Genomic DNA, 23,182 nt, shown 5'->3' on the forward strand with positions numbered 1-23,182 from the left:
ATGGGGAAAAAATACTTGTCATGTGTACAAACAACACACGATTGGTATCCAGAATATATTTAAGAACACCAGCAGTGGCTTATAAACCAATAAATAAAAGATCTCATAACAGAAACTTTGGCAAAGGACATAAAGATCAAATTCATGGAGGAAGAAACCCAAACATAGTAAATATGAAAAGATGCTCAACTTCCTTAGTAATCAGGGAAAGAAAAATATAAATACAAATTAAAGTAATGAACTACCATTTTACCCTCACTGTGTTGGCAAAATGTTCTAAGTCTGCTAACAGTAAGTGTTGATGAGAATGTGAAAACCAGGGACTCTTGCATTGTTGATGGGTGTGTAACTTGGCACAATCTCTTTGGTGAGCAATTTGTCAAGCCTAGAAAAGATGAAGGTTCTCCTAGCACTCAATATTCCATGTCGAAGTGTCTCCTAGAGAAACTCTAGAACAATGAGACACATGTGCAGATGTTCCCGGCAGCATGTTATTGTTGTTGTCAGGTGCCGTCCAGTTGATTCTGACTCATAGCGACCCTATGCACAACAGAACGAAACACTGCCCAGTCCTGCGCCATCCTCACAATTGTTACTATGCTTGTGCCCATTGTTGCAGCCACTGTGTCAATCCATCTCGTTTCTCTTTTCACTAGCCCTCCACTTTACCAAGCATGATGTCCTTCTCCAGGGACTGACCCGTCCTGACAATATGTTCAAAGTGTGTGAGACATAGTCTCACCGTCCTTGCTTCTAAGGAGTATTGTAGTTGTACTTCTTCCAAGACAGATTTGTTCATTCTTTTCGCAGTCCATGGCATATTCTATATTCTTTGCCAACCCCACAATTCAAAGACATCAATTCTTCTTCAGTCTTCCTTATTCATTGTCCAGCTTTCACATGCAACTGAGGCAATTGAAAACACCATGGCTTGGGTCAGGCCCACCTTAGTTCTCAAGGTGACATCTTTGTTTCTCAGCACTTAAAAGAGGTATTTTGCAGCAGATTTGCCCAATGCAATGTGTCTTTTGATTTCTTGACTACTGCTTCCATAGGTGTTGACTGTGGATCCAAGTAAAATGAAATCCTTGACAACTTCAATGTTTTCTCCATTTATCACGATGTTGCTTATTGGTCCAGTTGTGAGGATTTTTGTTTTCTTTATGTTGAGGTATAATCCGTACTGAAGGCTGTGGTCTTTGATCTTCATTAGTAAGTGCTTCAAGTCCTCTTCACTTTCAGCAAGCAAGGTTGTATCATCACATAACACAGGTGTTAATTAGCCTTCCTCCAATCCTGATGCCCCGTTCTTCTTCATAGAGTCCAGCTTCTTGGATTATTTGCTCAGCATAGAGATTGAATAGGTATGGTGAAAGGATACAACCCTGACACACACCTTTCCTGGCTTTAAACCACGCAGTATCCCTTTGATTTGTTTGAACGACTGCCTCTTGATCCATGTACAGATTCCTCATGAGCACAATTAGGTGTTCTGGAATTCCCATTCAAACCAATGTTATTCGTAATTTGTTACCATCCACACAGTCGAATGCCTTTGCATAGTCAATAAAACACAGGTAAGCATCTTCCTGGTATCCTCTGCTTTCAGCCAGGATCTATCTGACATCAGCAGTGATATCCCTGGTTCCACATCCTCTTCTGAATCCGGCTCAAATGTCTAGCAGTTCCCTGCCGATTACTGCTGAAGCCACTTTTGAATTACCTTCAGCAAAATTTTGCTTGCATGTGATATTAATGATACTGTTCAATAATTTCTGCACTCAGTTGGATCACCTTTCTTGGGAATAGGCATAAATATGGATCTCTTCCAGTCAGTTGGCCAGGAAGCTGTCTTCCAAATTTCTTGGCATAGATGAGTGAGCCCTTCCAGCGCTGCATCCAATTGTTGAAACATCTCAATTGATATTCCGTCAATTCCCGGAGCCTTGTTTTTCACCAATGCCTTCAGTGGAGCTTGGACTTCTTCCTTCAGTACTATCAGGTCCTGATCATATGTTACCTCCTGAAATGGTTAAATGGTTAAAGGTCGACCAGTTCTTTTTGAACTCTATGTGTTCCTTCATAGTGACTCTATGTGTTCCTTCCATCTTCTTTTGATGCTTCCTGCATCACTTAATATTTTCCCCATAGAATCCTTCAGTATTGCAACTTGAGGTTTGAATTTTTTCTTCAGTTCTTTTAGCCTGAGAAATGCTGAGCATGTTCTTCCCTTTTGGTTTTCTTTTCTTCAGGTCTTTGCACACTTTGTCTTCTCGAGCCGCCCCTTGAAATCTTCTATTCAGCTCTTTTACTTCACCATTTTTTCCTTTGGCTTTTGCTACTCAACGTTCAAGAACAAGTTTCAGAGTCTCTTCTGACATCCATTAAGGTCTTTACTTTCTCTCCTGTCTTTTTAATGATCTCTTGCTTTCGTCAGGTATGGTGTCCTTGATGTCATTCCACAACTAGTCTGGCCTTCAGTCATTAGTGTTTGACGTGTCTAATCTATTCTTCAGATGGTCTCTAAATTCAGGTGGGAAATACTCGAGGTTATACTTTGGTTCTTGTGGATTTGTTCTAATTTTCTTCAGTTTCAACTTGCACCTGCATAGGAGTAATTGATGGTCTGATCCACAGTGGGCCCCTGGCCTTGTTCTTACTGATGATATTGAACTTTTCCATCATCTAGACAGACTAAGAAGAGGGACCTGGTGGTCTACTTCTGAAGGGAATTAGCCACTGAGAACCTTATGAATAGCAGTGGAACACTGTCTGATATAGTGCCGGAAGATGAGCCCTGCAGGTTGGAAGGCACTCAAAAGACGACTGGGGAAGAACTGCATACTCAAAGTAGAGTCAACCTTAATGAGTCAAGCTTTTGGGACCTTCATTTGCTCATGTGGCACAACCCAAAATGAGAAGAAACAGCTGCAAACATCCATTAATAATTGGAACCTGGAATGTATGAAGTATGAATCTAGGAAAATTGAAAATCATCAAAACTTAAATGGAACACAAAAACATCCATACCCTCGGATTAGTGAGCTGAAATGGACTGGTATTGGTCATTTTGAATTGGACAATCATATGGCCTACTATATCAGGAATGACAACTTGAAGAGGAGTGACATTTCATTCTTCATCAAAAAGAACATTTCAAGATCTATCCTGAAGTACAACACTGCCAGTGATAGGATAATACCCATACACCTACAAGCAGGACCACTTAATACAACTATTATTCAAATTTACACACCAACCACTAAGGCCAAAGATGAAGAAATTGAAGATTTTTACCAACTTCTGCAGTCTGAAATTGATCGAACATGCAATCAGGATGCACTGATAATTACCTGGCAGCATGCTTACTCTCATCCCCTTTAGAGGAATGGAAAATAAACTGGAGTTTATATATTCAATGAAATATTATATAGTAGTTAAAATGAATAAACTAATTATACTTGCCTGTTGTTGTTAGCTTCATCAAGTTGATTCTGACTCATGGCAACCCCATGATGCTTGCTTAAACATGACTATATCTCAAAAACAAAATGATACATGAAAAGAGCAAGTTGCAATTGATATCATTCTTGTAAAATTTTCAAAATACCAAAAAGGTAGTATGCGTTCTTTACAGATGGGTACATGGTACAAAATGGACAAACACAGGTGGTAACTCCCAACCTCATTTAGAAGGTATCTGTATTGACTAAATAGCCAAGATACTGTCCTGTTCCCCAACAGGGATTTCTGAACCCTATTATGGGACCAAGGACATACATGCCATTGGAGGCTGCCCAGACATTATGCAGCACGTGACTGTATATATATCATAATAAACAGAATGTTGCTAGAAATATGAACATTAAAGGTGCTTTTGATGAGGTCTCAGATGGAAATGGGAAGCATGTTACTGGGAAATGGAAGAAAGAGATCTGTTGTAAAGTGGCAGAGAACTTGGCTGAATTGTGTTCCGCTGTTTGGTGGAAAGTAGAACTTGCAAGTGATGAACTTGGATATTTAGCTGAGATTTCCAAGCAAAGTGTGGAAGGTGCACCCTGGTTTCTCCTTGCTTTTTGTAGTAAAATGTGAGAGGGAAGAGAGAAATTGAGGGAGAAACTGCTAAGCAAAAAGGAACCCAAACTTGACGATGTGGAGAATTGTCAGCCTGTTCAGACATTGTGTTCTGGAGACAAGCCCAAGGATTGGCCAGAGACATTTTTGCTGAAGAGATTGGGGATAGCATTTATGGATCCAATCAACAATCTCAGCAGAAGTTATCCAGAAGGATCTATGGAGGACCCTCATGTTTAATAGTGTGGACAATGTTTTTGAGAATTTTATTCCAGCAGAAACACTGTGGGCCTGGACTTAAAGGGATGGAGATGGGATGAAATGAAGGAAGAACGACTCTAGGGCAAAGCCCAGAGGGCCCCGAGGCTGGGCCTGTGGGACCTCTTCAGACCCAGACAGTGGGGCCCTGGTGGACCCAGAAGTTGGGGCTGCCACCCCAATGGGGCAAGAGGGCAAGATCCCTGCCCTAGTGGACCCAGAGGACAGAGGAAATCGAATGGAATTTTCCCTGCTGGGTTTTGAACTTGTCCAGGACCTGTAACCCCATTTTTCCTTCCAAGTTCACCTTTTTGAAATGGGTATGTTTACCTTGTGCCTGTCCCACTACTACATTTTGTAAGCAGATAACCTTGTTTTCTAGTTTTCACAGAAGGAAAGGAATTTTGCCCAGGATGGACCATTCCCAGAGCCGTACCCATATCCAATTTATTTGATTTAGAAGATGAGATTTGAACTTTTTGAGGTGATTACATTTTGATGGGTTTTGTTTGTTTGTTTGTTTGTTTGGACTTAGAGTTGATGCTGAAATGAGTTAAGACTTTTGAGGATGTTGGGATGGGGTGAACATATTTTGCATGTGGGAAGGACAGGAAGTTTTGGGGGCCAGGTGGTGGATGTTGTGGGTTGAATTGTATCCCCTCAAAAGATATGTTGTGAATGTTACCTTATTTGGTTCCTGTGAATATTACCTAAGGTCCCTGGGTGGAACAGTGTGTGTTCTCAGCTCCTAACTGAATGGTTTGCAGTTGGGCCCACACAACGGTGCTGTGGAAGAAAGCTCTGCTGCTCTGCTTCCATAAAGATTACAGCCAGGAAAACCCCGTGGAGCTCAGTTCTCCTCTGTAACACACGGGGTCACCAAGAGTCAGAGTCAACGGCAACAGGTTTGTTTTTTTTTTTAACGTTACCTTATTTGGGGCTAGGGTCTTTGCAGATGTAATCAAGTTAAGATGAAGTCACACCAGGCCCTAGTCCAATATGATTCGTGTCCCTGTAAGAAGAGAAGAGACAGAGACACACAGGGACCACCATGTGACAACAGCTGCAGACATGGGAGTGATGCATCCACAAGCCAAGGACTGCTGGCTGTCACCCAAAGCTGAGAGAGGCACGAATTCTCCCCCTCAGCCTTCAGAGAGAACTCTGTGCACCGACACCCTGATCTCAGATTCCTGGTCTCCAGAACCAGGAGAGGACAAGTTTCTGCTGCTTAAGCAATCTGGTTCATGGTCATTTGTCATAGCAGCCCCGGGAAACTAATACAGTGAACAAATACATTCTGGTTTTTTTTCCCCCCTTTTAGTTGGTTCTAGGTGGGTTTCATCACTTGCAACCAGGTAGCCTGCCCATACTTTCTTCTTCTTAGTTTTTTTCCCATTTCATTCTCAGTTCTTGCCACATGGTAGGTAGTCAATAAACCAAACACGTGTTAAATAAACCTGTCCAGGAAAGGGAGCTCACTGATTCCAAGCTCCACCATTCCTTTCCTGGGGCCTCTCATGGTTAGAAAGAGCATTCTTACAAGGGATCAAAACTGTGACTTATGGTAATCAGGTCACTCCCCACTGTGCCTCGATTTCCTCGTAAACAACCAGTCTGGCCCTTTCCAGCCCCGGCACTCTATGATTCTGGGAATTCTGTCTTTTAAGGATGAAAAGAACACCCAGGGATTTCACAAAAGCACCTCAGCCCTCTTGCTGCCCCTGGAACCCAGATCACACCGAGCTGGTCACATGAACTCCATGCTCTCTTGGGTGTGACGGGGTTTCTTAGATCCCTTTGTGAGCGCAGGTTTGGCACGGGGACGACCCTGGGGTCTGAGTTTGAGAGGCGCAAGGGGATCCGGCGGGAGGAAGGCTGTCGGAGCCAATCACCCGCCTGCCGACTGCACCGTGTCGCCTCGGCTGCGCGCTGGTACTGCTCATCCGCTCCTCGGCCTCCCCGCCGGCCCGAGGGTGCCCGGGAGGCGCGGATCCCAGGTGAGGGGCCGGGGGTCCTTTCGGGTGGGGGCGGGCGGCTGGGCGCGGGCCCCCCGACGGGCCGGCCCGGGCTCAGGGCGGGTCCGCCCGCCCGCTGGCGGCTCGCTCGGCACTGTTCGCTCCTTCCAGCTGTAGATGGAGCTGTCTGGGCTCCGGCGGCCTCCGACGAGCCTCGAGCGTTTCTCTTTAAGCGGCCTGAGAGGGACATGCCTCCCAGGATGCAGTTTGTAGCAACATGGCAGCTGCTGTGCAGCTTCCCTGCTGAAGAGGCGCTGGACGGGAGCTCAGCTCGCAGCCGCGGCCGGGCCGGAGCCGGGGGCGCAGCCGCGGCCGCGGAGGGTCGGCGCGTGGGGCCGGGCCGGTGCTGAGGGCCGGCCGGCGCGGGTCGCAGAGGGGCCGGGGCCGAAGGCCGCCCGCACCGCCGCGCGCCCCGCGCTCCCCGCCGCCGGCTCGGCAGCCCGTCCGGGTCCCCGTCCCCGCGCAGGCCGGAGCGGGAGCGCGCGGCGGGGAGGCCGGGCCTGCGGCGCCGTCTGCGGAGAGGCCGGGCCTGCGGCGGCGGCGGCGGCCCCGGGCGGGCGGACAGCGCAGGGCCATGGCCGAGGCGGCTCCGGCCCCGGTAAGGGCGGCCCGCGCGCGGCCCGACGCGCGGACTCGGGCCCCCGGGGACGGCCTGCGTGTCCCGGGCCCGGCGGCCCGGCCCGGGGTCTCGGTAAGGGCCAGAGGTGCGGCGACGTGGGGGCCTGTGGGGGCCTGTGGGGCCCGCGCGCCCCGGGCGCGGGGGCTGCGGGAGGGGAGTCGGCGCGAGGCGCGGCCAGCACCGGGACACCGCGGGCCCCCAGGCGCGCGCCCCGAGGTGGCGGCGGGGCTCGCCGTGTGCGCAGCGCGGCGCCCGCGCCCGTCGGGGGTTTGCGGCCCGTCGGGCTGTGCCGCGGCACGTTTTCCGCAGAGCTTGGAGCCTACGCGGCTCTCCCATTTCGCAGGGCGGAGAAACTGAGGCACGGAGAGTGGCGGCGACTGGCTGTGCCCCAAGGTCACGTAGCGAGTCGTCCGAGGCACAGGGCCCGTGTCCTGGGACACGCCTGCCTCCGGGGCTGCAGGCCTGCGGGGCACAGGGTCGGCCCTGACCGCGGTCCCGGGCGGGGGCGGGGGCGGGGGACCGAGTGGGAGGGGGCGGGCGGGGTCCGAGGCCGGCAGTGCCCTGTGGGCAGGTGACTGTCCCAGCGCGGCGCCTTGCCCTCCCCCCGGGCCAGGACGGACGGGGTCTGAGGAGCACGTTGCCAAGGCTTCTGCAGGCTGTCGTTTCTCCTCAGTGGGCCGTTCTTCAGGCCCGTCTTAAAATCTCTCTGCGAACCTGCTCGGGGAGATGCGGTCGCCCTGAAGCTGGGAGGATTACTGCATGAAGCCAGTGCCTTTGAGCCTCGGTTTCCTGCTGAGTATAGGAAGGGGTTTCTGAAAAACCCCCAGCTCTTAATAATAGTAAAACCTCTTGGGAAGATAAGGTAAAATGGAGATTTTAAACTCCTACCTATGGGCTTAGGTCTGCAGGCCCTTGGGTGGTACCTTGTCCTGATGAACCACACTGGGGCACACAGGAAAATGACACAGCTTTCTTTTTAAGTCAGATGTGTTTGCTGATGTATCTTTCTGCTAACATAGCCTGAATCCTGGGAACTCCATCCACTGATGAGACACGGAGGGGGTTTCAGTACTAGAAAATATGAGTCAGAAGGATCCTACCCCAACAGTTTATGAATGTGTGTTTATGAGTTTTAGGTATTATTTACAGCTCTGTTCCTCTCTTTGGCCATTTCTTTCTGCTTAGAGTAAGATCAAACCATAGGTTTCCTGGGACTCATGAAATTATAGCAAGAATTTTATTTTGGGGGGTGGGGCAGAGGAGATGCTCCTGTGGCCCCAAGTCTCTCCATTCTTCCAGATCCAGAAATGGAAGGGAGAGAGAGGGCCTAATAATAGGAAGGAAATAGTCTTTTCCTTTGAGCTCTGATTGGACTGGTTGGTAAAGATGTCTTGCTTTTCTAGCTTTATTTACTACGCTGGAGCTTTTTTTTTTTTTTTTTTTCTTAAGGCATAGTCCTTGTTACAGTTAAGACCCTCTATTACTCACGGAAATTAATTTGGTCCCTGGGGATTTTCCGTTCTTCCCAGTAGTTGTAGGCAAATACCCTAATCCCCGTTTGAGGAGGGGCCATAATGTACCTATTGTGTTCCATTAAGCTAGCAGGCTCTCCCTGTGTCTGTCTGCCACCTGAAAGGGCTGCCCTGTCTTCCCTTCACCTGCTGAGAGTGAAGGGTTGAGAGGTGGCTTATTGTTAATGAGCCTTCAGGTTTTAGGGGTCTTGGAAGTGTTTGTAGAATTTTGTGTATGTGCTCATGTGCATTTTTTGAGGGAGAGAATCCATAACTTTCATTAGATTGCCAAAGGGGTCTATGACTCCAGCTTACATGGAATGGCTTTAAGGGCAGGGCTTTCTGCCTACCACCACTAAACCTCCAACAGGTCTTTGTTTAATCTCCAACACTCATACTTGTAGAGGTAAAAGGGATGCAGAACTCAAACTGCCCAGCACCTTGGCTTACATGTGAGGATCTAAGGCAACATGTACTGTAGCCAGTCTGCTGTGTGTCCTTGGGCAAGTTACTCAGCCTCTCTGAGCCTGTGTCCTCATCTGCTAAATGTGGATAATAATGCTGGTACTACCTACTTCATAGGGTTTTCGTGAGGATCAAACGAGAGAGCCCTTTAAAATGCTTAACACAATTCCTGGCACGTAATAGATGCCAAATGACTGTTAGCTCTTACCCAACTAATTAGTTCTCACGTTCAGTTAGCGGCAGAGCTGTTGGATCATACTCTAAAGCCTTTTGCCTTAACAGGGTCTCGAATATTCAATCCTTGGCTTAAAAGTGTGATGCTGTCTCAATTAAGCCACTCAATAAATGAATGAAGGAAAGAAGGAGGGAAAACCATGGAGGACATGAAGTAGGTTTAGATGAATCTGTGATGGGTGGCTAAAGGAACTTCAGTCTTTATCCAAGTAATCTTTTTTTTTTTTTTTGTAATTCAACCATCTATTATTCATTCACTGAGTTCATACTATGTGTCAGACTGGAGACCAGGGATGTGCTAGTTTTTTAATGGAAAAAATGGGATTTTCACTCACTTTAAAGATTAGTTGTATGTGAGGTATAGTGATTGACCATCCAGCAAATTCACTGAGGAAAGATTAGGAGGACATGGACAATAATTGTTGTGGGAAAAATTCAGTTCAGTTCTAATAAAGATATTGTCTGGATAGGTAAATACAGAACTGCCCACTCACAGAAGATCTCAGCTTCTCTGATGATTCAAGAATTCTCTCCACATGGACGTGCCGAGGTGTGGAACAGGGAGAGTGCAAATAATTGAAATCTCAAAAGGAACCTGAATCTTTATTTTGGTTCTAGTCTCCACCAATCTTGAGACAAGGAGCAAAATTGGTTGACTTGAGCTCTGCTCAATTCATCCTCCTTTCCCACCTCCAGAACTATATGGAGGAACCAGGACCACCAGAGTCTATGTACTGTGGCAGCCTGACTGTCTGCCAGTGGGACCTTGACTTCTAGGTGTGGCTGAATTGTCAGGTCCTCACCTGTCTGGGTATCTCTTCTCTCTCTGCTTGTAGCAAAAGTCAATTTGGAGGCCAAGAAGCCCATTCAGTCTCTACAGTAGGGCCTGGGTACATATAAATGCTGAGAAATTTTATTGATAAGTCAACAGTTCAACCTTCGTCAAGAGTAAGAGTCTGGGAAACTTAAAAAGTTAATTTTATTCTTGTATACAAGTGAAGGAAAGAACATGGGAGGTGCCCCAGGACGGTGGGGGCTGGATGTCAAGTCCACCCTCGAGTCCCTGTAAGTCCATTGCAGTGCCGACCAGCCAGTGATCGTTGCCAGCTTGCTGTGAGTCTCATGGTAATTACAGTGCTTGGCATTTAGAACATACTGCTCTATCAGTTTTCCAAGTCTTATTTTACTTAATGCTCAATGCTCAAACAACTCAGTGAAGTTGTAGGTGTATAGATATTATTATCCTCACTTTATGGATGAGGATGCTGAGAACAGGAAGGTTGCATAACTGGCCTGGGCTGACATGGGCAGTAAGAGGTGTAGATAGGGCTGAAAGCCCAGGGTTCCAACTCAAGTCCAGTACCCTTTCCCCTCTCCCACACTGTACTCATAAGATGATACCTGTGAAATACGTGATCTGAAAAAGGCGATGGCTCAATAAAATATAGAAGGCAGTATCCAAACCCCAAACACACTGCAGCTGATTCCAACTCATAGCAACCCCGTAAGACAGGTAGAACTGCCCCTTAGGACTTCCACGGCTATAGTCTTCACAGACGCAGCTGCCACGTCTTTCTCCTGTGGAGCAGCTTTTGGTTAGCAGCGGAGCTCTTAACCGCTGTGCTACCAGGGCTCTGGAAGGCGGTGTACCCACCTTTTATTTGTTATTAATGATAGTTTTATTATTTACACCTAAATCACTTCTATAGCCTCATGAAAAGATCCATACCCCAGATCATATTTTATTGCTATCAAAACTGAGTCCCTTTGAATGTGGGTACGTATCTTTGGAATTAATTTTGCCGGCTGCAGCCTGTGGCCTTCAATCCTGTGTTTTCCTTTCTTTCTTTAAAAACAGGTCCAGCAGCTGGAGATGGAGACCCAACGCTCATCGCCCCTGTCGTTCCCCAGTGTTCCTCAAAATGAAACCCTGCGTCAAGCCCCTGCTGGACCCGCCCGAGAAACTCTGCTCCAGTCCCGTGTTCTTCCCTCCAAAGAGATCCCTTCTTTGTCTCCTGCCGTTCCCCGGCAAGGCTCCCTGCCCCAAGCTCCCAGTGCCCCCAAGCAAGAGACTTCTGGCCGAATGCCGCATGTGCTCCAGAAGGGACCCTCACTCCTGTATCCAGCCGCTGCTGAGCAGGGGACTCATCTCCAGCGCCCCCAGGCTTCCCAAGAAGAAACCCGGTATCCACCCCCCGTGGCTGCTGACCCTGAACTCTCACTTCTCTCCCATGCCACCCACCGTCAGGAAGCCCCACTCCGTTCCCCTGAAGTTCCTGAGAAAGACCCCCTGACCCTCTCGCCCACGGTTCCTGAGGCTGACTTGGACCCTCTGCTCCAGAGACCAGCTTCTCAGAAGGACACCCCTTTCCAGCTCTCCTCTGCAGCTCAGAAGGAAACGCCACTCCCCACGGCGGAGATCACCCGCTTGGCTGTGTGGGCTGCCGTCCAGGCGGTAGAGAGGAAATTGGAGGCCCAGGCCATGAGGTTACTGACCCTGGAGGGCAGGACGGGGACAAATGAAAAAAAGATCGCCGACTGTGAGAAGACGGCTGTGGAGTTTGCAAACCACCTAGAGAGCAAGTGGGTCGTGCTGGGGACACTGCTGCAGGAGTATGGGCTGCTGCAGCGGCGGCTGGAGAACATGGAGAACCTGCTGAAAAATAGGAACTTCTGGATCCTGCGGCTGCCCCCCGGCAGCAACGGAGAGGTTCCTAAGGTAAACCTGGCTTCCCAAGGAAGTAACCTGAATCGGGAATGTCAGTTTTAGGAACTTAGTTTAATGTAAAAGAAAGGGGAAGAAGTGGTTGAGAAGGAGAAAAAAAAAAAATATTCTCTAGGTTCCGCCCTTAGTATGCTAAGAGCAGGGCATATCAAAATCAAATTATTTCTCCTGTTGCTAAAAGTGTAGATTAGTAGACCAGAGAAATGACCCAAAGATGAGGGATTGTCAGTTTACAAAAGCAGAGCAGCCCGTGATAAGAGCGTAGAAAGGCAAAGGGAAGGCCAGGTGATAGAGCTGTTGATGGCTTTACAGCCGATTGCTGAGGAGTGTTTAGTGGTCACTGTTGAGGTGGAGAGAGATCTTGGGTGAAATGTTAGGACGGGTCTCTGTCCTGCTCAGTGTTTTACCAGCTGACTTATAAATCACGTTAATGCCAGTAAAGTTGTGGCTGCAAGAGGTACCCTAAAAAACTAGAGGATGGATAGGTTTTAATACTTTTCACAAGGTTCTGACAGAGATTAAACGTGGCCTGATTCTTTCGTGCTGCTGCCCTTTCATGGCCTTACGCCAGGAGAAAACTTTTAGATCTGGAGGCTCAGAAACATGGACTATGTTCTCTGTACCAGGGCTTCTCAAATTCTCTCGTGCAGATGAATCACGGGGAGCTTACCAAATGCAGCATCTGAGTTAGTGGCCTCGGGTGGGGCCTGAGCGTCTGCTTTGCCACGTTCCCTGGTGGTGCACATTCTGCTGGTCTGCAGACCACACCAGAGGAGCAGGAACAGACGAGGCAAACCCTGTCCTCTGGAGCCAGGACAGTGACCAAGGCCGGCAGATTTCTAGAGAGGTCCTAGGAGAGACGCCAGCACTGGGCCTTCGGGCTTTTCCCACCCGAGTCCTAAGGAAGAGATGCTTGAGCCAGGGTCAGGGTGCTTGAGCCATTCTTTGTCTTGGGATCTGGCAGCCATGGGGCCTGTGACTGCCTTCCAGCTTGTGTGTGTGATTTCAGGTTCCAGTCACTTTCGATGACGTCGCCGTCCATTTCTCGGAACAGGAGTGGGGAAACCTGTCCGAGTGGCAGAAGGAGCTCTACAAGAACGTCATGAGGGGCAACTACGAGTCTCTGGTTTCCATGGGTAAGGAGAGGGCCTCGCTCGCTCGTCGCGTCTTCATGATGGCAGTTGAGGTTAGTTCAGAACCTTGGGAGTTCTGAACTGCAATAGTAGAGTACAAGAAAAACTGAACTCTTTAGAGAGCACAGTTTAAAACAGACACACTCATATACCCATGTGCATCAGTGCAGCCCAGAGCAGAACAGCTTGTAAGCCGAGACACCACTCTGGAGAAGCCACTGGAGCAAGGGGAAGAATAACACCCAGGGGGTGCTGGCTTCTCGCGTATGTGCTATTTCGCCCCATGGGCCCTTTTTTTTTTTTTTTTAAATAGAGCTTCTCCAGCCAACTGTTTTTATTAAGGATGGAAGAAAACAAGTGTACTTTGTACCTACCATGTACCAGGCAGCATGCTCAGTGCTTCACAAGCACTGCATTACTTAATCCTCACAAGTCTCCCGTGAGGAAGCCAGGGTGGGTAATGTCGCTTCTGGGTTTTTATTCAGTTGACTGACCACTGTCATTCATTGAGTTCTTCTGTTTTCCAGTTCTCGTCTCCTTTGTGCAGACGAGAAACTAGACCCAGGGGGTTGAATACTGGCCCTAGGTCCTACTACCAGGAAGTCACTGTTTCACTGAGAACTGTGTTACCCCAAAGTCTGTGGGTTTTCATCCCATTATACCTTGTTATTTCATCAAGAATATTTAAGGATGAAAATAATGTGAGAAGCTGGACTATATGAAGAAGAACGGGGCATCAGGATTGGAGGAAAACTCAGTAACAACCAGTGTTATGCAGATGACACAACCTTGCTTGCTGAAAGTGAAGAAGACTTGAAGCACTTACTGATGAAGATCAAAGACCACAGCCTTCAGTATGGATTACATCTCAACATAAAGAAAACAAAAATCCTCACAACTGGACCAATGAGTAACATCATGATAAACAGAGAAAATATCGAACTTGTAAAAGATTTCATTTTAGTTGGATCCACAATCAACACCCACGGAAGCGACAGGAAATCAAACAATATATTGCATTGGGCAAATCTTCGGCAAAGGACCTCTTTAATGTGTTAAAAAGCAAAGGACTGAGATAACACCTGACCCAAGCAATAGTATTTTCTTTTTTTTTTTTTAATTTGTATTATTTATTTATTGTGTTTTAGGTGAAAGTTTGTAGCTCAAGTTAATTTCTCATACAAAAATTTATATGCTTATTATTATATGACCCTAGCTGCAATCCCTATAACATGACAGCACACTCCCCCTTTCCACCCCAGGTTTCCTGTGTCCATCCAAGCAGCTCCTACCCCTTTCTGCCTTCTCATCCCACCTCTAGACAGGAGCTGCCCATTTAGTCTCGTGTATCTACTTGAACTAAGAAGTACACTCTTCACAAGTATTATTTTATGTCTTATAGTCCAGTCTAATCTTTGTCTGAAGAGTTGGCTTTGGGAATGGTTTTAGTCCTGGGCTAACAGAGAGCCTGGGGGTCATGCCCTGTGCGGTTCCTCTAGTCTCAGTCAGACCATTAAGCCTGGTGTTTTTACGTGAATTTGAGTTCTGCACCACACTTTTTCCTGCTCTGTCAGGGACTCTCTCTTGTGTTCCCTGTCAGGATGGTCATTGGTGATAGCCAGGCACCATCTAGTTCTTCTGGTCTCAGGCTAATGGAATCTCTGGTATGTGGTCCTTTTGTCTCTTTGGGCTAATATTTTCCTTGTGTCTTTGGTGTTCTTCATTCTCCTTTGCTCCAGATGGGTTGGGACCAATTGATGCATCTTAGATGGCCACTCGCAAGCTTTTAAGATCCCATTAATGGTATTTTCATTCACCTCATATGCATATGAAAGCTGGACACTGAATAAGGAAAACCAAAGAAGAGTTGATGCATTTGAATTATGGTGTTGGCAAAGAATATTGAATATACCAGAAGAATTAACAAATCTGTCTTTGAAGAAGTACAGCCAGAATGCTCCTTAAAAGTGAGGGTGGCAAGACTTCATCTCATATTACTTTGGAGATGTTATCAGGTGGGACCAGTCCCTGGAGGAGGATATCATGCTTAGTAAAGTACAGGGTCAGTGAAAAAGAGGAAGACCTCAACAAGATGGACTGACACAGTGACTGCAATAATGGGCTCAAACACAGCAACGATGGTGAGGATGGGCAGGACGAGGCGGTGTTTCGTTCTGTTGTATGTGGTATTGCCATGAGGTGGAACCGACTTGACGGCACCTAACAACAAGAATGAAAACCTGGGAAAATGGACTTTAGTATTACATGTACCCATTTCTCTGCCTCAGGGAACTCTGAGTACACAATAAAATTTAAAAAACATCAATGAGTGGTTACTCAGCAACTTTGATCTTGCTAGAATTGTGCTAATTTTATACATACATACCTCTCCATAGGATAACTTTATTTCTTTTTTATATTCGTTTTTTTCTTTTCTTTTTTTATTAATTATAAAAATACATACATACTTGTAAAAACTCAACAATTTAGGTCTATATAATAAGAAGCACACCCCAGCACCACTCCGCAGGGGCAGCCACCATGACCCCTTTGGCCTCCGTTCATATCTTTTTTCATGCATACACAGACATAAACATGACACGTTCTCAAGTTACAAAAATGGAGTCATTCACTTGCATTACGTTACGGTATGTCATCGAGAGCTTTCCACGTCAGCACAGGTAGACCTCCTCCTAAAGGCTGCATAGTATTCCAGGTGAATCAGCAGGCATTTAACCTCCCGACGTTTGTAAACAGCAGGTTGGTTCTGTTTTCTCACTGTTACTGAGTGTTGTGATAAACATCTGACTGTCCGTGTACTTACATCAGGCTTCGGTGGTGCAGATTGCAGGGAGTGGGATTGCTGAATCAAAGCGGACACACATCACAACCTCACGAGTGCCCCCTCTTGTCCCCCGCCAGGGCTGAACAATTTCTGTTTGTACCGTATGTATGAAGGTGTCCATTTCTCCATACCGTGACCCAAACTGATGCTCTCTATTTTAAATATTTATCTTTTTGATAGGTAAAAAATGATGCCTCATTATTTTAAATTGCATTTCAATGATTAGTGTATCGTTTCGTATGTTTATGGGCCATGTGTATTTCTATGAGTTACCTATTCTTTGCTTTCTTTTTTATTTTTTACTAATTGTAGAGCCTCCTTATATATAAAAGTATGGATGTTAACCCTTTGTTATGTATGTGTGGGTATACATGTACATATAATGCAGTATACCCCTTGCAAATACTTCTTTAAAGTCTCTCTTTTTTTTCAAACTTCATTTCCAAAGAACTTTAAACTTTATATAATGAAGTATATTACTATTTTGTTTTGTGGTTTTTAGGTTTTGTATCAGGATTAGTTTTTACTTTATAAAATTTCAATTATCTTGTGCCTTTGCCGTAAAAATCATGAGCAGGCATGGGCCACCTGTGAACAGTGTGAGCCACAGGTGACAGATGGGCCCATTGTCATGGGTAGGTGGGCTGTACCTCATTGTCAGACCCCAGGTGGGAAGATGCCGAATGTGGCTCACACACTCACACACACACACGTGCACACACACGTGGCTCTAGGAGAAAGGATTAGAAGCTCGGCCCATTTTGTTTCCAACACGGCCAGTCCCTGGTAGAGGAGCCCATTTCTGGCCGCTCACTTACAAAAGGACACCTAACAGCATCCAGGTGACCTGATCCCACAGCCTCGTCTCTTCCCTTTCTTCTGTCCAGACTATGCAATTTCCAAACCAGACCTGATGTCACAGATGGAGCGAGGGGAGAGGCCAGCCGTGCAGGAACAGGAAGATTCCGAGGAGGGTGAAACGTCTGCAGATCCCAGTGCTGGTGAGTCGCTGAGGGGTCATCCAGAGCTCTGGGTTCCAGATCCTTCGTACTCAGGAGGTCCATCATGGGGCTTTACAGCCCAAGGTAGGCCCTGGAGAGAGATGTTAGAAAGCTGTGTGCAGGGAGGAGGCCTGCTGGGGACCTCCCTAATTGCTGGAGGCCCCAGCGTTTATCGGTAAGAATGCCATGGAGCTAGCTCACCATCTTGGGGATTCTATGATGTGACCAAGCATCACCTCCTCTTTGCAGGAAATAAAATAAGAAACTCAAAGAAAGGCTGTAACCTGTCAGGCTATTCGTGCTGACACAGCCTGGAGCTTCCGATAGCAGGGCCACCTCCCTGAGTACAGCAGCTGGTTCCGGGAAGGTTTAGGGACCTCCACTTTACCTGAAAAATCCTAAAATAAATGACTACAGGCATGATAGTGTCCTGATGAGGTGGTTAGAGAGTTGGTGGATACGCACCTGGTGTGATGTGGCTAAGGCTGCAGACTCTGATGTCCTGTGCTGGACTGGAAGCCCAGCCTCTCTGCTTACTAGCAGCATGGTTTTAGCTACTCAGCCTCTTCAAAGTCTCAGTTTTCTCTATTAAACAGGATTGGCACTGACGTTTAACCCGAGGGCCTGGCTGGTGGCTGGCATGTACCAATGGCTCAGTAGGTGCTGGTTTTTGTCATTGCACTAGGGGTGTTTTCCCTTTTGCAGTGACCAGATGAAAAGCCCGCCTGTGCCCTCGTGCTGCCAGGGCTTTCCGGGGCCTAGTTAGTTTTTGGAATTCCTGTTTCGGAATTGCCTTTGGACTTGTATCCGTTATTTGGAAGATCTTCAGGGGAAGCAATCCTTGTCCTTTGTGGGCAGATGTCATGTGACCATGACTTTTGAAAAAAGAGAACAAGCTCCCCAGGGAATACAGTTTGGGACCAAACGCTAGCTCTTGGTGTGAAGCCATGTCATTTATTTGGGGACCTATAAATTGGCACTAAGGAGGAGTTCTAGAAACATGTTGAGTAGTGTCAACCCCATGTACTAAGAGTGAAGTAGACTTAGGGAAGGGACAGAACTTTTGTGAAAATATAAGTGCTGGCGTGTTTATCAAGAGAAATCCAGTATCATTACTTTCTCAAGAGGGAAAGGCAGATCATCTTGGCAGACAAAAAAGATGAATTAAAAGGAGATGAGAATGGGGAGATGGGCAGCGTGTGGGACAAGCCAGATGATCTTTTGCTTGGAGGAGAAGAAGTCTGTATCTTAAAAGTTTGAGTGGCCACACCCAAAACAAGGTTTGAGTGGGAAGAGAGAGGTTTGAGGAAGAAGAAATGAGAAAGAAGCATTGGGAGGTATAGAATGAGACTACGGGAGAGGTAATTTGTGGTAAAAGTCCTAAAATACAGTCTGATGTCCCAGCTGGGTTTGTGGTCAGGTGTTGCTCTTGTAGCATTTTCCTTGGAAGCACTGGGGTGAAGGAGCATTGATCCCCTTTCTCTGTCGACTTGCTTACACCCTCATCATAGACGTACCTCGCACAGAATGGGGCCAGATTCGAAAAGCACATAGCTGCAGACCGCTCTGCCCAGGCTGGGTTTGTTCTGGCACATGTCTGTCCGTGGCCCGAGCTTCTGCTGGGAAGTGGCAGGCACACAGAGGTGTCCTTGTGTGGCTGAAATGTGCCATTTGTTCCACTCACCGTTTCTAGCCACTTGGAGCCTGGAGGGGAGGGAGGACAGGAGGAAATGTTGGAACCACTGCTCCACAAGCTGGCCTTAGCTCTCACCTCCGTGCTAACCCAGAGGCCCTGCTCTACAGAGAGCAGGATTGTTCTGTGACCACAGTCATCAAGCGCCTAACACGCCAGTGGTAGCTTGTCTGTTCACGTGTCTTCTGTCTTGGAAGGATGGCAGTAAAGCCAGCCCTGGCCAGACCCAGCGGTGTGATACCAAAGGGGGAAAGCCTAGAAAATTAAGAATTTTCACAATTCCAAATGCACCAAACATGAAAACTTTATGAACTAAGTAAATTCATTCTAAACGACTTATCATTTGGATCCCTAAGGGCAAGGAGATACAAGGATGATTCAGATATTGACCCTGCTCTCAAAATGCTCAGAGCACGAGCTCCCATTCATGGCGCCGTAAAGGTGGTAATGGAAGCCTAGAGAAACAGGAACCCTTTCACCTAACAAATGAGGAAAGACAAACAAGGCATGACTGAAATTGGAGTTCTCATACATTCTGCCGAGAGTGTACATAATTTCAGTCTTTCTAGAAAACAATTGATGTTTCTAGTCTTAGAATATGTTCTAAGTATTAAGAGTGTTCATGCATTTAATCTGATAATTTCCTTGGGGGAAGTCTATAGAATCCAAATATTGATTAAGACGTACATACAAATAATATCACATTATGACTGACTGTTATAAAAAAAAATGTCTGTTATACAGACATTGAAATTACATTTATGGAAAGTTTTTATACCATAAGTGTCACTTGCTTGTTTATTGTTTAGTGCATCAAATACTGTGTCCTTTGCCCTCAGATTTATGCTCTAGTGGACAGACATGTTAACAATCAAAATACCCCACATATATAAATACGGTTCTAGCTATGAGGAAATGGAACCAGAGCTACCAGACATACAGCATGGAAGCCCTCATTCAGATTGAGAGGTCAGAAAAGGCCTCTTGGAGGAAGTGGAATTTTTAATGGAAACCTAAAGAATAAGTAGGCCTTCTAGTTACTCAGAGAGCTAATTGGAGGGAGGAAAGACTGGCAGCTAGCAGACCAGTGGAGGCTCTTTTAGTAGTCCAGGCAGGAGACTGGCTTAGCCCAGGGAGAGAAGTGGTTGTTTTCAAGGTATATTTTGACAGTTGAATAAAAAGGACTCAGCTGAATAAAAAGGACTCAGTGATGGGTTGGGTGTTGAATCTGAGGGAAGGGAGGTGCTGAGGAGGACTCCCAGGTCTCTGGTAACAGAGTAGGTGGATAACAACATGAGGCTATGTTTGGAGAAGCAATCCAAGAGTTCAGTTTTGAGCACATTACACTTGAGATCACTGTGAGACATCAAGGAGGAAACGTCAAGGAAGCAGATGGATAAAGGAGTCTGGAGTTTATAAAGAGAGGTCTGAGCTAGAGACAGACATTTGAAGTTGGCGGCACAGATTGGGTTAGCTTGCTCAGGGAGAGACAGTGGAGGAAGAAGACAGGAGAGCACAGGCCTGGTCTTGAGGAGTCTGGATTTGGAGATGTATTAGCCCGGGTGGGCCCAGGTGTTACTACAGTAAAACCTGTGAAAGCTGGAGCCTGTTTACAGGCAGAAACCTGCCAGAGAAGGAAAGCTCCACCAAAATGAGTGATAGGAAAGTGCTAAGACTGTACCCTGTCAAAGGTGGAAAACTTGTGAGACCTGGAAAAACAAGGCAGAGTTTCAGCTCTCATGGGTTTCACTGTGTGTGTGTGTGTGTGTGTTTTCTTAAACTTCCAAGGTGATTCTTATGCTAAAAATTACTGTTGTGGAATTTGGAAAGAGAAGAAGGAGCCAGAAGAGTCAAAGGAGAGAGAGGAGGGGCCAGAAATATAGCAGGAAAATTAGGATAGCCATAGTTGGATGTTTCAAGAGAAGAGCATTTCCAGAAGGAGAGTGTGGTCAACAACGTTGGACTGTGCCTGTGGTTAGTACACAGTACACAGAGACTGAGAAGTGTCCGCTGAATGTGCAGATTGGCAATTTTCAGTGACCTCAGCAAGAGAACTCTTGGTGGCACAGTGGAGGTGGAAGACTGATTAGAGTGGACTGAGGCCTGAATGGAACCAGAGATGCACATATTGACAGTTGTTTCCAGTTTAGCTGTGAGTGGGGAGTGGGCATATGGGCAGTAGGTGGAGATTGCTAAAGCCTGTTTTAAAGCCTGGGAATGATCCAGGTGATAGGGGAGGTTAATGATGGAGAAGTGGAAAATGCAAAATATAATAATGAAGTCAACAGTGTAAATAAAAGGTAGAAAAACACTGGATGGAAACATTCCAAAATCACATTTTTCTTTGCTTTGTAAAATTTTTAGTGAGCATATAGTACTTCATATTCAGCAAGAATTTTTTTTTTTTTAAAACAATGCATGAAGAAGGACTTCCAGTTAAAGATGACAGATTGAATGTGTTTATGCCTCCTCCCCATATCCTTCTAAAACAGAGTGAAGGGGTTTTTTAAGAGTGGACATGGAGACAGCAGCAATGAAATTTCAGAAACCTGAGAGCACATGGGTGGGCGATGACTGATTTAGGAAGCTGAATCTGAAGTGGGTATTGGGGAAAAGCTAAGAAGAAACCCAATTTGCACCCTCCCACGCCCACCTCTACTCCCAGCTCAGGAATTAGCAGTACCGGGAATCTCTAGAAATGGGGGTAAAGGAGGGGCTAAAAACAGGATTGGTTAAAAATCTTTTAAAGAAGCATATAACCCTCCCCCATTGCCTCCCTCAGTCCCTACAGCTGGCATCTGCCTCTCCTCAACCTTGGCAAATGACTGAGGCCGTAGCTCTTAACCACCTGCCACCAGGGCTCCTATTCTCTAGAGAAAGTTAAGAGGATCTTTGGACATGGGACACCAGACACAACTGAGATTAGGGGTACCATACTGAAAATGGGAATAGGTGAGACTTGACACGCTGAATGTTAAGATCTCCAGCCTTCTTCCCCAGCCTGGCTCCCAAAATAATTCTGACACCCAGGATTAAACCCTTGGAGCAGGGTCCCAGGACAGTCTTATCTGGGCACTTTGGGGCTATCCCAAGATGTTTCCCAGTGAAATGATCTGGCCACATCATCCTACTGGGGAACCCATAGTCAGCAAGCCCTACCCAAATGCTCAGTACTTTCAATTGCCTTTTGAATGTTCTACTTTAAAATATAAGCAGACAACCCAGAACCACAAGATGTTTGGGAAAAGCCTCTAATACAGAAAAAAACATAATAAATTTAGAGCAAGCAGAGACCATGCATAGAGGGGAAAAAAATGTATAAATACTTATATATAATCCTTAGATAAAAGAAGTGAGTGTACTTGCTGACAGAGACTGGAGAAACCCAGAGAGTATGGCCCCCAGATACCCTTTCAGCTCAGTAATGAGGTCACTCCTGAGGTTTACCCTTCAGCCAAAGATTGGACAGGCCCACGGAACAAAACAAGACTAAAGGGGCATACCAGCCCTAGGGCAGGGACTGGAAGGCAGGAGGGAACAGGAAAGCTGGTAATAGGGAACCCAAGTTGAGAAGGGAAAATGTTGACATGTCGTGGGGTTGTTAACTAATGTCATAGAACAATATGTCTACTAACTGTTTAATGAGAAACTAGTTTGTTCTGTAAATCTTCATCTAAAGTACAATAATTAAAAAAAAAAAATGAGTGTATCCATGACACAAAAGTATAAGACATATTAAAAAAAGAATGTAAAGGAACTCTTGGAAATAAAACTGGGAAAGAATAAGAAAGTTAAAGGATGGCAATCCAACATCTAGATGATAGAAGTATCAGAAAAAAAAGAAGGAAAACAGAGGGGAGAGATATCAATGAAATAATTCAAGAAGAATTCCCAGCACTAAAAGAGCCCACAAACTGCCCAGAGCAATGGATGAAAACAGACCAACACGTTAGGCATCTTGCAAGAAAGTTCAGAGCAAAAAGCTACTGAGGACAAAAAGGACCAACAAGCTTCCAGAGAGGAACAAGACTCAAAATGGCTTCGGACTTTTCAACAGCATTGGAAGCTAGAAGGCAATAGAACAGTGCATTTAAAATTCTGAGGGAAAATGTTTTCCAATCTGGAATTCAATATCTAGGAGAACTATTTTAATTAAATATGAGAGTGAAATTGAGGCATTTTGAGATGTTCAGGGTCTCCCACGCACCCTTTCTCAAGCCGCAGGAGGTGCTTTGCCAAAATGAGGAAGTAAACCAAGAAAAAGAAAGACATGGAACGCATTGTTAGGAGCTCCAACACAAGAGAAAAGTGAAGGGTATCTCTGGGGTGACAGTGAAGGGGGATCCTGAGAAGAGAGCTGTGCACCTAGAGACAACCAGTTCAGATTAGAGTACAACAGAAGGTTCCAGAGAAATTTTCTTCAAGAAGATGGAATTAATACTCGGAGAACATCTAGTCAGTTGGGATAACAGTTTGTAAAGTTAATGTTCTGCATCCTAGTTTGGTGACTAGCTTTTAAGACCCCCAAGATTGTCACCCTAAGACACCCTTTAAACTGGAACTGAAGCTACTCCCAGAGGTCACCTTTCAGCCACATAACAGATTG

The 23,182-nt window shown here is 46.3% G+C and overlaps 1 protein-coding gene across 3 annotated transcripts in view; it reads left to right on the plus strand.

The window, feature by feature from the left end:
• Positions 1-6,062: 6,062 nt before the first annotated feature.
• Positions 6,063-23,182, plus strand: part of ZNF777 (zinc finger protein 777) — a 36,732-nt gene continuing 19,612 nt past the window's right edge. Inside the window, exons 1-4 of one of the 3 annotated variants that reach the window (XM_049893523.1) lie at positions 6,063-6,332; positions 11,038-11,898; positions 12,914-13,040; positions 16,770-16,883. In XM_049893523.1, coding sequence (XP_049749480.1) covers positions 11,053-11,898; positions 12,914-13,040; positions 16,770-16,883 — 1,087 coding nt within the window. In that variant the 5' untranslated portion in view covers positions 6,063-6,332; positions 11,038-11,052. Of the gene's footprint in view, positions 6,333-6,932; positions 7,055-11,037; positions 11,899-12,913; positions 13,041-16,769; positions 16,884-23,182 lie in introns of those variants that run through there. The other 2 variants (XM_049893524.1, XM_049893525.1) reach the window with 2 other exon arrangements.

The sequence above is a fragment of the Elephas maximus genome, chromosome 8 (assembly GCF_024166365.1).
Source record: "Elephas maximus indicus isolate mEleMax1 chromosome 8, mEleMax1 primary haplotype, whole genome shotgun sequence".
Lineage (NCBI taxonomy): Eukaryota > Metazoa > Chordata > Mammalia > Proboscidea > Elephantidae > Elephas > Elephas maximus.